Raw genomic sequence first — 17,422 nt, forward strand, 5'->3', positions numbered from 1 at the left:
GTGGGGTGTGTGGGGCGCCTGCGCTGGAGAGGGGGGGGGAGGTGTCTGTCTACCCCGGGGGGCACTCCCTGTAGGGGGGGGGTCTGTCTACCCCGGGGGGCGCTCTCTGTAGGGTACACGGGTGTGTGTCAGTCCTGGCGGTCGAGCAGGAGGCAGGGAGGGGGGTTCTGTCTACCCCGGGGGGCACGCTCTGTAGTGGGGGGGTCTGTCTACCCCTGGGGGCGCTCTCTGTAGGGTACACGGGTGTGTGTCAGTCCTGGCGGTCGAGCAGGAGGCGGGGGGGGGGGGGTCTGTCTACCCTGGGGGGCGCTCTGTGCGGGGGGGGGGGGGACGGGTCTGTGTCAGTCCTGGCGGTCGAGCAGCGGCCAGGGAGGGGGGGGTGACTGCAGGGGGGGGGGGGGGGGGGCCTGTGTCACTCCTGGCGGTCGAGCAGCGGCCAGGGAGGGGGGATGACTGCAGGGGGGGGGGGCCTGTGTCACTCCTGGCGGTCGAGCAGCGGCCAGGGAGAGAGGGTGACCGCGTGCTCCTGGGCGATGGCCGCCAATTCCTTCAGGAACTCTGAGAAGATGAGCGAGCAGTAGACGGCGTTCTTCACCCTCAGCGCCTCGTTGTGTTTCTCGGCCGAGCCCTTGAAGATGGAGGTGCCGGTGAGGGAGTGGAGGAGCTGCCCCTCACGGACATGTTGTAGTGCCAACTGGGCCGCCTGCCGGGCCCGGGTCGGGCTGTTGGTATGACGGAGGATCAGCTCACCCAGAGACGGCTTGCGGCTCCGCACTGCAACACACGGACACGGCAACGTCATACATGAGCACCGCCACACACACACACGGACACGGCAGCGTCATACATGAGCACCACCATACATGAGCACCGTCACACACACACACGGCAGCGTCATACATGAGCACTGTCACACACACACGGACACAGCAGCGTCATACATGAGCACCGCCACACACACACACACACAGAGCTCCGCACTGCAACACACGGACCTGGCGATGTCATACATGAGCACCGTCATACACACACACATGAGCACTGTCACACACACATAGCTCCGCAATGCAACACATGGAAACACGGCAGTTTCATACATGAACAATGTCACACATACATGAACAGAGTCACACACACGGCTCCGCACTGCAACATAAGGGGCCACGGCAATGTCATACATGAACACCGTCTCACACATACATGAACAATGTCACACACATCTCCAACTACAACACACAGCAGTGTCATACATGAACAACTTCAGTCACACACATGAACGTCAGACACACACATGTGTGTGGGGGGGGTTGTGGGGGTGTGGGTATGTGTGGTGGGGGTGTGTGGTGGGGGTATGTGTGGGGGGGGGGTTGTGGGGTGGGGGTATGTGTGTGGGGGGGGGGGGGTGTGGGGGTGGGGTGGGGATGGGGGTGTGTGTGTGTGTGTGTGGGAGTGCCGGGTGCTGGCACACTCACCTCTCCACTTAACGTGTACTGGAGTGGGGCGGGGGTGAGGGTGAGCCCTCGGGTTACGGTGGAGCCGGGGGGGGGGGGGGAGACATTCCCGGTTGGGTACGGTGTGCCGGTGAGGGGGGGGGGGGGGGGGGGGAAAGAGATATCTTTGGTTACCGTGTACCGGTGTGGGGGCGGGGGTGAGGGGTGTGAGAGATTGATTTCTCTGGTCACGGTGTGCCGGTGTGGGGGGGGGGGGGGGTTGTGGGGGGGGGGGGGGGGGGGGGCGTGTGGGGGGGGGGGGGGTTGTGGGGGTGGGGGGTGTGTGTGGGGGGGGGGTTGTGGGGGTGTGTGTGGGGTGGGTGGGGATGGGGGTGTGTGTGGGGGTGTGTGGGGGGGGTGCCGGTGTGGGGTGTGTGTGTATGGGGGGGGGGGGGGGGGGGGGAGTTACCGAGGCTCTCGGAGCGGCGTAACGGGGGCACAGAGTTGGGCGACTCGGACCAGTCCAGCTTGCCGCGGGCGATGAGGTATTTGCGGGCTTTGTACAGCAGGGTGGGGAAGTCGTGCTGGGAGGCGGCAAACACCTCGATCTTGTTCTTCACCGTCCCGAGCACCTGAAGGGGGGGGGGGGGGGGGGAGACCACGTTAGTGAGAGGGAGGAACGCGACCCGACCCGGGGTGGGGAGAGCCTGGCGGCACATTGCAACAGCCCCATTACAACGCTCCCCCCACAGCATAGAGCTCCCTCACCCCCACACACCCCCACCGCCCCTCACCCCACCCCCATCCCTCCCTCACCCCCACCCCTCCCTCACCCCCACCCCTCCCTCACCCCACCTCACCCCCATCCCTCCCTCACCCCACCTCTCCCTCACCCCCACCCCTCCCTCACCCCCACCCCCCCTCACCCCACCTCACCTCACCCCCACCCCTCCCTCACCCCACCCCCTCTCACCCCCACTCCTCCCTCACCCCCGTCCCTCCCTCACCCCACCCCTCCTCCTTCACCCCCACCTCACCTCACCCCCACCCCTCCTTCACCCCCGCCCTTCCCTCACCCCCACCCCTCCTTCACCCCCACCTCACCCCCACCCCCACCTATCCATACATCTGTCTAAATTGTACCCGCTTCCACAGCTTCCTGTGGCAGCTCGTTCCAGATACCGACCACCCTCTGAGTGTAGAAGGTGAGATCCCTCTTAAATCTCTCCCCTCTCACCTTAACCCTGTGCCCTCTAGCTTTATAATCCTCTACGCTGGGAAACACTGTGAGCGTTCACTTTATCCGTGCCCCTCATGATCTTGTACACCTCAATAAGGTCACCCCTCAGCCTCCTACGCTCCAAAGGACAATGTCCCAGCCTGTCCAACCTCCCCCTGTAACTCAAGCCCGCAAGCCCAGGCAACATCCTGGTGAATCTCTCCTAGACAATAGACAATAGACAATAGACAATAGGTGCAGGAGTAGGCCATTCAGCCCTTCGAGCCAGCACCGCCATTCAATGCGATCATGGCTGATCACTATCAATCAGTACCCCGTCCCTGCCTTCTCCCCATACCCCCTCACTCCGCTATCCTTAAGAGCTCTATCCAGCTCTCTCTTGAAAGCATCCAACGAACTGGCCTCCACTGCCTTCTGAGGCAGATAATTCCACACCTTCACCACCCTCTGACTGAAAAAGTTCTTCCTCATCTCCGTTCTAAATGGCCTACCCCTTATTCTCAAACTGTGGCCCCTTGTTCTGGACTCCCCCAACATTGGGAACATGTTATCTGCCTCTAATGTGTCCAATCCCCTCCTGCACCCTCTCTGGTTTATTTTCAGCATCTGTGGGGGGATTTGGACGGACGATGTTTCGGGGCCAGAGCTCTGACTCAGCCTGGTGAGGGAGTGCCAGAGAAATCATTCACAGAAATGCCGTGGAAAGCATTTTATCGGGATGCATCACAGCCCGGTTTGGGGAACAGCTCCATCCAAGACCGCTAGAAATTGCAGAGTTGTGGATGCAGCCCAGACCATCACACAAACCAACCTCCCTTCCATCGCCCCCATCTACACCTCACGCTGCCTCGGCGAGGCCAGCAATATAATCAAGGACCAGTCTATAGTCAGACCAGTCAGATAGTGAAGATGGTTGTGAAAAACTGCAGCAGGATCTTGATCGATTGGCCAGGTGGGCGGAGGATTGGTTGATGGAATTTAATACAGAGAAATGTGAGGTGTTGCATTTTAGGAAGTCTAACAAGGGCAGGACCTACACAGTGAATGGTAGGCCTCTGGGTACTGTTGTAGGGCAGAGGGATCTAGGAGTGCAGGTGAATAATTCCTTGAAGGTCGAGTCACAGGTAGATAATGTGGTCAAAAAGGCTTTTGGTACATTGGCCTTCATCGGTCAGAGTATTGAGTACAGAAGTTGGGAGGTCATGTTGCAGTTGTACAAGACGTTGGTGAGACTGCATTTAGAATATTGTGTTCAGTTCTGGGCACCATGTTATAGGGAAGATATTGTCAAGCTGGAAAGGGTTCAGTGAAGATTTACGAGGATGTTGCCAGGACTAGGGGGTGTGAGCTACAGGGAGAGGTTGAGTAGGCTGGGTCTCTATTCCATGGAGCGCAGGAGAACGAGGGGAGATATTATAGAGGTGTACAAAATCATGAGAGGAATAGACCGGGTAGATGAACAGAGTCTCTTGCCCAGAGTAGGGGAATCGAGGACCAGAGGACATAGGTTCAAGGTGAAGGGGAAAAGATTTAATAGGAATCCGAGGGGTAACTTTTTCACACAGAGGATGGTGGGTGTATGGAACAAGCTGCCAGAGGAGGTAGTTGAGGTTGGGACTATAAGAACATTTAAAGGACACTTGGACAGGTACATGGTTAGGACAGGTTTGGAGGGATATGGACCAAGCGCAGGCAGGTGGGACTAGTGTAGCTGGGACATGTTGGCCGATGTGGGCAAGTTGGGCCGAAGGGCCTGTTTCCACACTGTATCACTCTATGACTCTCATCCCACTCACTCCCTCCTCTCCCATCAGGCAAGAAGTATGAAAACACACACCTCCAAATTCAGGGACGGCTGTTATCAAGCAACTGAACCGTCCTCTCCCCAACTAGAGAACGTTCTGAGCTCCCATCTACCTCGTTGGTGACCCTTGGCTATCTTTAATCGGACTTTACCTGGCACTAAACGTTATTCCCTTGATCATGTATCTGTACACTGTGGACGGCTCGATTGTAATCATGTGTTGTCTTTCTGCTGACTGGTTAGCACGCAAAACAAGCTGTTCACTGCACCTCGGTACACGTGACAATAATACACTATCTCACTGGAGCAGATGCCCCCAGCAGTGGGGAGGGGGCTGAGACCCACCTGGATGAGGGACTTGACGCTGGGCTGGAAGACCATGTTGCTGTTGAGCAGGAAAGAGCGCAGGAGGGGCTGGGGGTAACAGGCCAGCTGTGCGATGATCCCCGTCAGCAGGAAGTTGACATACAGTGAGTTCTGCAACATGTTCTCCAGCTTGGTGAACAAGACAGCAATGAACGAGCCTGGAGATGGACAGAGAGAGAGAGGCCGGCAGAGTTAGTCACACCAACATGTCACTGTGACTGGAGGGGAAGGAGAGGGGGAGAGAGAGGGAGAGAAAGAGGGAGAGAGACCGTCAGAGTTAGTCACACCAACACGTCACTGTGGCAGGAGGGAAATTTGCTAATGTTACTTTTAATCCCTTCATCTAAGTCATTAATGTATATTGTAAATAGCTGCGGTCCCAACACCGAGCCTTGCGGTACCCCACTAGTCACTGCCTGCTATTCTGAAAGGGACCCATTTATCCCCACTCTTTGCTTTCTGTCTGCCAACCAATTTTCTATCCGTGTCAGTACCCTACCCCAATAACATGTGCTCTAATTTTGCCCACTAATCTCCTATGTGGGACCTTGTCGAAGGCTTTCTGAAAGTCAGTTACGGGTTTGGAAGTTACAGATGTTAAAGGTTACAGGGAGAAGGCAGGAGAATGGGGTTTGCAGGGAGAGATAGATCAGCCATGATTGAATGGTGGAGTAGACTCGATGGGCTGAATGGCCTAATTCCTCTCCTATCCCTTATGACCTAGAATAAAATGCAGAGAAAGTCAGGTCGAGGGTGAGTGGGATGAGAAAGGGTGTTTGGAATGAAGTCAGTGGCTGAACCTGTGGTTTCTGTGATGTCCCACTGGCAGGTGTATGACATCGGAAGATGCACAGCCTGGCGTGGGTTCTGTGATGTCCCACTGGTAGGTGTATGACATCGGAAGATGTACAGCCTGGCGTGGGTTCTGTGATGTCCCACTGGCAGGTGTATGACATCGGAAGATGCACAGCCTGGCGTGGGTTCTGTGATGTCCCACTGGCAGGTCTATGACATCGGAAGATGCACAGCCTGGCGTGGGTTCTGGCATCAGGGAGCTACAGATTTTAACCTAAAAGACTATCCCAGCGCGCTGCCTACTAACGACATGTCCCTTCTGGGATGTTTTCAAGAGAGTTAGATTTAGCTCTTAGGGCCAACGGAATCAAGGGATAGGGGGAAAAAGCAGGAAAAAAATAATTATACAATCGTTTAAAATAGCTGTGAGGAAAAATGCTGGATGCTTGATGCGTTGAATTTGACATATCCATCAGGATGATTTCATTAAATCACTCATAACCGGGCTGGTTTTAGGCAGTGTTATGCAAGTGTCAGACTGATGACTTGCATATTTATCCAACATTTTTGTTACAGCAAATCCCAAATGAAACAGATATTTTCAGATCAAAGCAGATGTAATCTGATTAGAGATAAAACCACCATCAAATTTAGATAGATTTTGTTTTTTGTTTTCGAGGTACAGCGTGGAAATGGCCTCTTCAGCCACAGAGCCCCATGCCAACCAACAATCAACCATATACCTGTTCTATCCTGCAACCTAGAAACAATTTACAGAAGCTAATTAACCTACAAACTTGCACGTCTTTGGAGTGCGGGAGGAAACCGGTTTCTGATTTTGGACGATCAGCCATGATCACATTGAATGGCGGTGCTAGCTCAAAGGGCCGAATGGCCTCCTCCTGCACCTATTGTCTATGTTTCTTACTGTATGAAGGATGTTGTTAAGCTGGAAAGGGTGCAGAAAAAATGTACACGCATGTTGCCAGGAGTCGAGGGCCCGAGCTACAGGGAGAGGTTGGGAAGGCGAGGACTTTATCTCTTGGAGCACAGGAGGCTGAGGTATGAACTTATAGAGGTGAATAAAATCATGTGGAACAGATAGGATGAATGCAGTTATGAGATAGGAGCAGAATTAGGCCATTCAGCCCATCACATCTACTCCGCCATTCAATCATGGCTGATCTATCTCACCCTCCGAACCCCTATTCTCCTGCCTTCTCCCCATAACCCTTGACCTAGAGTGTTTTACCTAGAGTAGGAAAATCAAGTACCACAAGACACAGGTTTAAGGTGAGAGGGGTAAGATTTAATAAGAACCTGAGGGGCAACTTTTTCACACAGAGGGTGGTGAGTGTATGTAACGAGCTGCCAGAGGAGGTAGTTGAGGCAGGGACAATAACAATATTTAAACAAGTACATGGATAAGAAAATTTCAGAGGGATGTGGGCCAAACGCAGGCAAATGCAACTCGTGTCGATGGAGCGTCTTGGTCAGTCTCTGTGCTGTGTGACCTTCTGCCTCGATACGTAGAAGGAAAATGGACAGACAACATTTCAGGTTGGGATCCTTCTACAGAATGATCCATCAGATTCTGAAGAAGACTCCCGACTGGAAAAGTTGTCTGTCTGTTTCTGCTCCTGAGCTGCTGCCTGACCCACTGAGGTGAATCGAGGACCAGAGGACATAGGTTCAAGGTGAAGGGGAAAAGATTTAATAGGAACCTGAGAGGTAAGTTTTCCACACAGAGGGTGGTGGGTGTATGGAACGAGCTGCCAGAGGAGGTAGTTGAGGCTGGGACTATCCCAACATTTAAGAAACAGTTAGACAGGTACATGGATAGGACAGGTTTGGAGGGATATGGACCAAACTCAGGCAGGTGGGACTAGTGTAGCTGGGACATGTTGGACAATGTAAGCAAGTTGGGCCAAAGGGCCTGTTTGCGTGCTGTATTACTCTGTAAGTTCCTCCCACCAGTACTTTGGAGAAAATAAGGAGTAAGTTGATTTTCACACACTTCCACATTTACTGACGAAATAACAGGGAAACAAAGGGTTAATTAAAGTGCGAGGGTTAGGGTTAATGAGTGAGGGGGGGGGGTCGGGTTAGAAACAAAAAAAAATAGGTGCAGGAGGAGGCTTCGAGCCAGCACCACCATTCATTGTGATCATGGCTGATCATCCACAATCAGTAACCCGTGCCTGCCTTCTCCCCATATCCCTTGATTCCGCTAGCCCCATGAGCTCTATCTAACTCTCTTTTAAAAATCATCCAGTGAATTGACCTCCACTGCCTGCTGTGGCAGAGAATTCCACAAATTCACAACTCTCTGGGTGAAAAAGTTTTTTCTCATCTCTGAGGGGGGGGTTTAGGGTTAATGAGACTGAAGGGAATCGTACTCAGGTGTAGAGGTGAGGTCACACCTGCCACACACTGATCAGGCTGGCTCCAGGATGTATTACCTGTGCTCTGCATTTTAATTGCTCCCCTGTTCCTCAAAGTCTATTTGCAACAAACCTTCTCTCTCAGCTGGACGTTCCCGAAGCCACAGCTAGGGTTGCCAACAGACCCGTATTAGCCAGGACATCCTGTATTTTGAGCTAAATTAGTTTGCCCCCGTACGGGACCGCCCTTTCCCCGTATCAGTAGCGTCGCCAACTTCCTCACTCCCAAAATAAGGGACATAGGGTGACGTCACTGCCCCGCGCCCCACGCGTCCTCACCCAGCCAGCGGCCACGTGCTCCCGCTCCACCAATGGCGGTCCTAGGACCACTGTCGGTAGGTACTCACCACTGCTGACCAGGAGCACCCCACAAGCCTTGCCGTTTCACAGATGCTCTGACCCAGTCGTCTGGCCATAACAATTTGGCCCTTGTCAGTCGCTCAGGTCTTTACTCCTGCCCATTTCTCCTGCATCCAACACATCAACTTCAAGAACCGACTGTTCACTTGCTGCCTAATATATCCCACCCCCTGACAGGTGCCATTGTAACAAGATAATCAATGTTATTCACTTTGCCTCTCAGTGGTCATAATGTTTTGGCTGATCGGTGTATATCAGGAATCTGAGGGGCACCTTTTTCACACAGAAGGTGGCAGGTATATAAAATGAGCTGCCAGAGGAGGTAGTTGAGGAAGGTGCTATAACATAATTCAAAAGACATTTGGACAGGTACATGGATGAGACTGGCTTAGAGGAATATGTGCCAACGTGGGCAGGTGGAGATGGGACATCTTGCTCAGCATGGGAAAGTTGGGCCAAAGGGCTTGTATCCATGTTGTATGAGACAGGTGCCATTTGCCTGAACCTGCCACATATCCCTCTAATAAATGAACATTTAATGTTGTTATAGTACGTGCCTCGACTACCCCCTCTGGCAGCTCGTTCCATATAGGATTTTAGTATAGGAGTAAAGAGGTCCTTCTGCAGTTGTACAGGGCCCTGGTGAGGCCACATCTGGAGTATTGTGTGCAGTTTTGGTCTCCTAATTTGAGGAAGGACGTCCTTGCTATTGAGGCAGTGCAGCATAGGTTCACGAGGTTAATCCCCAGGATCGAGGGACTGTCGTATGAGGAAAGATTGAAAAGACTGGGCTTGTATTCACTGGCGTTCAGAAGAATGAGAGGGGATCTTATAGAGACGTATAAAATTATAAAAGGACTGGACAAGCTAGCTGCAGGAAAAACGTTCCCAATGTTGGGGGAGTCCAGAACCGGGGGCCTCAGTCTAAGAATAAAGGGGAGACAATTTTTAAAACTGAGGTGAGACTACATTTTTTCACCCAGAGAGTTGTGAAATTGTGGAATTCTCTGCCACAAAGGGCAGTGGAGGCCAATTCATTTGATGAATTTAAAAGAGAATTAGATAGAGCTCTTGGGGCTAGTGGAATCAAGGGATATGGGGAGAAGGCAGGCACAGGTTACTGATTGTGGACGATCAGCCATGATCACAATGAATGGTGGTGCTAGCTCGAAGGGCTAAATGGCCTCCTCCTGCACCTATTTTCTATGTTTCTAAGCTGGTGCCATTTGCCTGAGCCTGCCACATATCCTTGAATAAATGGCCATTTAATGTTGTTATAGTACCTGCCTCAACTACCTCCTCTGGCAGCATTCAAGAGAGCTAGATAGAGCTCTTTAGGATAGCGGAGTCAGGGGGTATGGGGAGAAGGCAGGAACGGGGTACTGATTGAGAATGATCAGTCATGATCGCATTGAATGGCGGTGCTGGCTCGAAGGGCCAAATGGCCTCCTCCTGCACCTATTATCTATTGTTCCATATACCCACCACCCTCTGTGTGGAAAAGTTGCCCCTCCAGTTCACAGTAAATCCTGACCCTCTCACCTTAAACGTCCTTGCTAGTTTTGATTTCCTTACCCTGGGTAAAAGACCAGTGCCCGGGTCACTGAGACGCACCTGTGTAGGATTGTACCTCCACATGGGGTGAGACTCACCTGTGTAGAGGTGTACCTGGGGAAATGACCCACCTGTGGGGGGCTGCGCCCGGTGGTGTGACCCACCTGTGCAGAGGTGTACCTGCGGGCAACGACACACCTGTGCAGGAGTATACTTGGGGCAGTGATACACCAGTGTAGCACTTCGGGTACACCCCTACACAGGTGTGCCACTGCCCCAGGTACACCCCTACACAGGTGGGTCACAGCCCACTGTGACACACCTGTGTAGGGGTGTACCTTTACCTGGGGCAGTGACACACCTGTGTAGGGGGTGTACCTCTCTGGGGTGTAACACATGTGTTGGGCTGTACGTGTATCTGGGTGTGATTTACCTGTGCAAGGGTGTACCTGTACCGGTGCAATGACACATCTGTGTAAGGATACAACTGTAACTGTACGTGTACCTGGGGCAGTGACACACCTGTAACTGTACCTGGGCCAGTGACACCCCAGTAACTGTACATGTACCTGGGGCAGTGACACACCTGTATAAGGGTATACCTGTAACTGTACATGTACCTGGGGCAGTGACACACCTGTAACTGTATGTATACCTGGGGGAGTGACACACCTGTAACCGTATATGTACCTGGAGCATTGACACACCTGTAACTGTACATGTACTTGGGGCAGTGACACACTTGTGTAAGGGTATACCAGTAACTGTACTTCGGGGCAGTGACACACCTGTACCTGTAAGAGTACTTGGGGCAGTGACACAGCTGTGCAAGGGTATACCTGTTCCTGGGGCAGTGACACACCTGTGTAGCGTATACCTGTACCTGGGGCAGTGACACACCTGTGTAGGGTTTACCTGTACCTGGGGTGTTGTTCACCTGTGTAGTGTTTCCCTGTACCTGGGGTGTTGCTCACCTGTGTAAGGTATACCTGTAACTGGGGCAGTGACACACCTGTGTAGGGTATACCTGTACCTGGGGGCAGTGACACACCTGTGTAGGGTTTACCTGTACCTGGGGCAGTGACACAACTGCGTAGGGTACACCTGTACCCTGGGGTGTTGCTCGCCTGTGTAAGGGTGTACCTGTAACTGTACATGTACGTGGGGCAGTGACAAACCGGTACCTGTATGTGTACCTGGGGCAGTGACACACCTGTGAAGGACTCACCTGGACCTGGGGTGTTGCTCAGCTGTGTAAGGTATACCTGTGCCTGGGGCAATGTCTCACCTGTGTAGGGTACACCTGTACCTGGGGTGTTGCTCACCTGTGTAGGGTTTACCTGTACCTGGGGCAGTGTCAATAGACAATAGGTGCAGGAGTAGGCCATTCGGCCCTTCGAGCCATTCAATGGGATCATAGCTGATCATTCTCAATCAGTACCCCGTTCCTGCCTTCTCCCCATACCCCCTGACTCCGCTATCCTTAAGAGGCTTGTGTCGAAGGCTTTCTGAAAGTCAAGGTACACTACATCTACCGGCTCTCCCCTGTCCATTTTCCTAGTTACATCCTCAAAAAATTCCACAAGATTAGTCAAGCATGATTTCCCCTTCGTAAATCCATGCTGACTCGGAACGATCCTGTTACTACTATCCAAATGCTCCGCAATTTTGTCTTTTATAATTGACTCCAGCATCTTCCCCACCACTGATGTCCGACTAACTGGTCTATAATTTCCTGTTTTCTCTCTCCTTCCTTTCTTAAAAAGTGGGATAACATTAGCTACCCTCCAATCCACAGGAACTGATCCTGAATCTATAGAACATTGGAAAATGATCACCAATGCGTCCATGATTTCTAGAGCCACCTCCTTATGCAGACCATCAGGCCCTGGGGATGCAGACCATCAGGCCCTGGGGATGCAGACCATCAGGCCCTGGGGATTTATCAGCCTTCACTCCCATCAGTCTACCCAACACCATTTCCTGCCTAATGTGAATTTCATTCAGTTCCTCCGTCACCCTAGGATCTCTGGCCACTAGAACATCTGGGAGATTGTTTGTATCTTCCTTATTGAAGACAGGGCGGCACGGTGGCGCAGCGGTAGAGTTGCTGCCTTACAGCGAATGCAGCGCCGGAGACCCAGGTTCGATCCTGACTACGGGCGCCGTCTGTACGGGGTTTGTACGTTCTCCCTGTGACCTGCGTGGGTTTTCTCCGAGATCTTCGATTTCCTCCCACACTCCAAAGACGTACAGGTATGTAGGTTAATTGGCTGGGCAAATGTAAAAATTGTCCCTAGTGGGTGTAGGATAGTGTTAGTGTGCGGAGATCGCTGGGCGGCGCGGACCCGGTGGGCCGAAGGGCCTGTTTCTGCGCTGTTTCTATAAAATCTAAAAAAAAAAATCCAAAGTACCGGTTTAACTCGTCTGCCATTTCCTTGTTCCCCGTAATAAATTTCCCCGCTTCTGTCTTCAAGGGACCCACATTTGCCTTGACTATTTTTTTCCTCTTCACATACCTAAAGAAGCTTTTACTATCCTCCTTTATATTATTGGCTAGTTTACCTTCGTAACTCGTCTTTTCTCCCCGTATTGCCTTTTTAGTTTTCTTCTGTTGCTCTTTAAGAGTCCCAATCCTCTGGCTTCCCGCTCTTCTTTGTTATGTTATACTTATTCTCTTTTATTTTTATGCTGTCCTTGACTTCCCTTGTCAGCCACAGGTGTCTCTTACTCCCCTTAGAATCTTTGCTCCTCTTTGGGATAAATTGATCCTGCAACCTCTGCATTATTCCCAGGAATACCTGCCATTGCTGTTCCACCGTCTTCCCTGCTAGGGCCTCCTTCCAGTCAATTCTGGCCAGCTCCTGCCTCATGCCTCTGTAATCCCCTTTGCTATACTGTAATACTGACACTTCCGATTTTCCATTCTCCCTCTCAATTTGTAGAGTAAAACTTATCATATTGTGATCACTGCCTCCTAATGGCTATTTTACCTTGAGTTCCCTTATCAAATCAGGTTCATTACACAACACTAAATCCAGAATTGCCTCCTACCTGGTAGGCTCCAGTACAAGCTGTTCTAAGAACCATCTCGGACACACTCCACAAATTGGTCACACCTGTGTAGGGTTTACCTGTATCTGGGGTGTGTCACACCTGTGTAGGGTATACCCGCACCTGGGGTGTTGTTCACCTGTGTAGGGTACACCTGTTCCTGGGGCAGTGTCACACCTGTGTAGGGTTTACCTGTACCTGGGGTGTTGCTTATCTGTGTAGGGTTTACCTGTACCTGGGGTACGTCACACCTGTGTAGGGTACACCTGTACCTGGGGTGTTGCTCACCTGTGTAGGGTTTACCTGTACCTGAGGTGTTGCTCACCCATGTAGGGTTTACCTGTACCTGGGGTATTGCTCACCTGTGTAGGGTTTACATGCACCTGGGGTGTGTCACACCTGTGTCGTGTGCACCTGTACCTGGGGTGTTGCTCACCTGTGTAGGGTTTACCTGTACCTGGGGTGCGTCACACCTGTGTAGGGTACACCTGTACCTGGGGTGTTGCTCCCCTGTGTAGGGTCCCCCTCTTACCTGGGGCAGTGACACACCTGTGTAGGGTTTACCTGAACCTGGGTTGTTGCTCACCTGTGTAGGGTTTACCTGTACCTAGGGTGTTGCTCACCTGTGTAGGGTTTACCTGTACCTGGGGTGTTGCTCACCCTGTACCTGGGGCAGTGTCACACCTGTTTAGGGTTTACCTGTACCTGGGGTGTTGCTCACCCTGTACCTGGGGCAGTGTCACACCTGATAAGGGTTTACCTGTACCTGGGGTGTTGCTCACTTGTGTAGGGTTTTGCCTGTACCTGGGGTGTTGCTCACCTGTGTAGGGTACACCTGTATCTGGGGTGTTGCTCATCTGTGTAGTGTACACCTGTACCTGTGATGTTGTTAAACTGTGTAGGGTTTACCTGTACCTGGGGTGTTGCTCACCTGTGTAGGGTATACCTGTACCTGGGGTGTTGCTCACCTGTGTAGGGTTTACCTGTACCTCGGGTGTTGCTCACCTGTGTAAGGTTTACCTGGACCTGGGGTGTTGCTCACCTGTGTAGGGTTTACCTGCACCTGGGGCAGTGTCACGCCTGTGTAGGGTACACCTGTACCTGGGGCGGTGTGACACCTGTGTAGGGTTTACCTGTACCTGGGGTGTTGCTCACCTGTGTAAGGCTGCCCCTGTTGCTCGAGCAACTGCCCACTGATGGGCACCCTGGGTTCCACCCTGGCCAGGCTGGTGTTGGGTTGGCACCCCTCGGCCCGGTGTTGGTTGGACCTCTCATCCTCGGGCTCCTCCTCCTCCTCCTCCTCCTCCTCCTCTCCCTCCTCCCGTGCCTCTGCCTCCTCCTGGCCCTGGGCTGGGCACCCTGTGCCCACGACGCTCCGGTCCGCCCGCGCCCAGTTGGCCATGCGCACCTCCATCTCCTGCAGCTCCTGTGAGAACCGCTCCACATTCAGCCCCCTGCCGTTCCCCTCGGCTGGAGCTCTGTCCAGCAGCTCATCGATCAGTCTGTCCATGGACTCGCTGCCCGCTGGGTTGCCGGGACCGCCGGCCAGTCGGTCGGGGGCTTCTGCGGCCCCTCCCCGGGGGCCGGGCCCCTCCCTGCGGGGGCGGGTCCTGTCGGGGCCGTTCCTTCGCACCTTCTTGACCAGCAGGCAGGTGTCTGGGTGGTCCCGGGCCATGGGCAGCGTGACCCTCTCCTCATCGCCCACCCCATTCAGCAGGGCCGCGTGTCCACTGGGGCCGGAGCGGAGAGGGTCACCAGCCGGCCCCCGCGGCCCCCGGCCTGGCATCGTACCCCCCCTCCCTCTCCGCAGGCCCCTCTTCTTGCTGTGCGGGGCAGCGATGCCCCCTGGCGGCACGTCGCACTGGCCGTTCTCCAGCCGCTGCCCCTGCCCGCTGTCCTTGGTGGGCAGTGCCGCGGTCAGTGCCAGGCCGGAGTGTGACCGCTCGGGGCCGGAGTGCGGCCGCTCGGGGCCAAAGTGGTCCATGCGCAAGTGTACAGCGTCGGCGTCGGTGGCGAGGGACAAGGCCGAACCGGGGTGGGGCTGGCACCCATCGTAGGGTGCAGACCACAGGCTGCAGGCCCACACGCAGCGGTCAATGTGCATCCGAGCGTCCTGCAGGTACTGCAGGTAGTTGCAGTCCAGCTCGCTCACCTCCTCCCAGCGCCCGTGTGAGGGGCTACAGGGGGCCAGCTCTCCAGGGACCCCACCCGGGGACCGCGGCACGCTGCCCCCCTCCGCGCCCGCGCTCTGCTGCCACGCAAACAACGAGATGCGGCTGGGCGTGGCCGGCTTGGGTACTGCCGCCTTTACCGTCGAGCTGTCGATGCTGGGGCTGCCGTGAGCTGCGGGCAAGGGGCAGCAGTTAGTGCGGATACACGAACCCCTCCTCACCTCCCCATACCCCATCCCCTCCCTCCCCCCCCACCACTCCCCCTACCCCTCCCCTACCTCCCCACCCCTCCCCTCCCCACCCCTCCCCCAACCTCTCCCCACCACCTACCTCCCTACCATTCCCCTCCCCCCCTACCCACCACTCCCCTCCCCTATCTCCCCACCACTCCACCTACCCCTACCTCCCCACCCCTCCCCCTACCTCCTCACCCCTCCCACTACCCCTCCCCCTACCTCCCCACCCTCCCCTACCTCCCCACCCCACCCCTCCCCTACCTCCCCACCACTCCCCCTACCTCCTCACCCCTCCCACTACCCCTCCCCCTACCTCCCCACCCTCCCCACCATTCCCCTCCCCCCCTACCCACCACTCCCCTCCCCTACCTCCCCACCACTCCCCTCCCCCTACCTCTCCCCACCACTCCCCTACCTCTCCTTACCCACCCCTCCCCCTACATCCCCACCCCTCCTCGCCTACCTCCCCACCCCTCCCCTACCTCTCCCCACCCCTCCCCCTACCTCCCCACCCCTCCACTACCTCCCCACCCCTCCCCTACCTCTCCCCACCCCTCCCCCTACCTCTCCTCACCACTCCCCCCCTACCTCTCCCCACACCTCCCCCTACCTCCACACACCTCCCCCTACCCCCCTACCCACCACTCCCCTCACCTACCTCCCCACCCCTCCCCTACCTCTCCCCACCACTCCCCTCCCCTCCCCCTTCCTCTCCTCACCACTCCCCTCCCCCTACCTCTCCCCACCCCTCCACCTACCTCTCCCCACCCCTCCCCCTACCCACCCTCCCCTACCTCTCCCCCTACCCACCCCTCCCCTCCCTCTACCTCTCCCTGTCCCCCACCCCCCCAACACCGCCCCTCCCACCCCGCCCTGTCCCCCACCCCCCCAACACCCCCCCATTGAGTGGATGGACAGAGACCCCCTCCCGTACCTCAGACCTCTCCCCACCCCTCAAAACCCCCTCGCCCCCTCCTCGCCTCCATCACCTGGTCAGTGCGGCAACGCGGACCCACACCGCCCCTCCCACACCACCTGGCCCCCACCCCTCCCACACATCACCTACAAGCCCTCAGCCCCCCCATCACACCCACACTCATCCCCAACACCCTCTCCTCATCACCGGGTTAGTGCAGAAACGCGGAACCACACCCACACCCCCCCCCACCCACCACTCCCCCACCCCGCCCCCTCCCTGTCCCCCACCCACCACTCCCCCACCCCGCCCCCTCCCTGTCCCCCACCCACCACCCCGCCCCCTCCCTGTCCCCCACCCACCACTCCCCCACCCCGCCCCCTCCCTGTCCCCCACCCACCACTCCCCCACCCCGCCCCCTCCCTGTCCCCCACCCACCACTCCCCCACCCCGCCCCCTCCCTGTCCCCCACCCACCACTCCCCCACCCCGCCCCCTCCCTGTCCCCCACCCCTCCCATGCTCCCCCACCACCGCCCTGTCCTACTGAGTTACTCCAGCATCTGGCAGTGTGAACTGCGTAGAGGATGTTATGAGGTTGCAGGGTGACCTGGACAGGTTGAGTGAGTGGGCAGATGTGTGGCAGATGCAGTATAATGTAGATAAATGTGAGGTTATCCACTTTGGCGGTCAAAACAAAGAGGCAGATTATTATCTCAATAGTGTCAGGTTAGGTAAAGGGGAAGTGCAGCGAGACCTGGGTGTCCTTGTACACCAGTCACTGAAAGTTGGCGTGCAGGTACAGCAGGCAGTGAAGAAAGCTAATGGAATGTTGGCCTTCATAACGAGAGGGTTTCAGTATAGGAGTAAAGAGGCTCTTCTGCAGTTGTATAGGGCCCTGGTAAGACCACATCTGGAGTATTGTGTACAGTTTTGGTCTCCTAATTTGAGGAAGGACATCCTTGTAATTGAGGCAGTGCAGCGCAGGTTCACGAGATTGATACCTGGGATGGCGGGACTGTCATATGAGGAAAGATTGAAATGACTGGGCTTG

The 17,422-nt window shown here is 55.1% G+C and overlaps 1 protein-coding gene across 4 annotated transcripts in view; it reads right to left on the reverse strand.

The window, feature by feature from the left end:
* Positions 1–429: 429 nt before the first annotated feature.
* Positions 430–17,422, reverse strand: part of fhip1b (FHF complex subunit HOOK interacting protein 1B) — an 88,148-nt gene continuing 71,155 nt past the window's right edge. For all 4 annotated transcript variants that reach the window (XM_078401931.1, XM_078401928.1, XM_078401929.1 and 1 more), the window contains exons 9-12: positions 14,203–15,390; positions 4,820–4,998; positions 1,900–2,062; positions 430–774 (exon numbers count right to left, since the gene is read on the reverse strand). In XM_078401931.1, the coding sequence (XP_078258057.1) occupies positions 476–774; positions 1,900–2,062; positions 4,820–4,998; positions 14,203–15,390 (1,829 nt within the window). In that variant the 3' untranslated portion in view covers positions 430–475. The remainder of the gene's footprint in view (positions 775–1,899; positions 2,063–4,819; positions 4,999–14,202; positions 15,391–17,422) is intronic.

The sequence above is a fragment of the Rhinoraja longicauda genome, chromosome 7, assembly GCF_053455715.1.
Source record: "Rhinoraja longicauda isolate Sanriku21f chromosome 7, sRhiLon1.1, whole genome shotgun sequence".
NCBI classification, from domain to species: domain Eukaryota; kingdom Metazoa; phylum Chordata; class Chondrichthyes; order Rajiformes; family Arhynchobatidae; genus Rhinoraja; species Rhinoraja longicauda.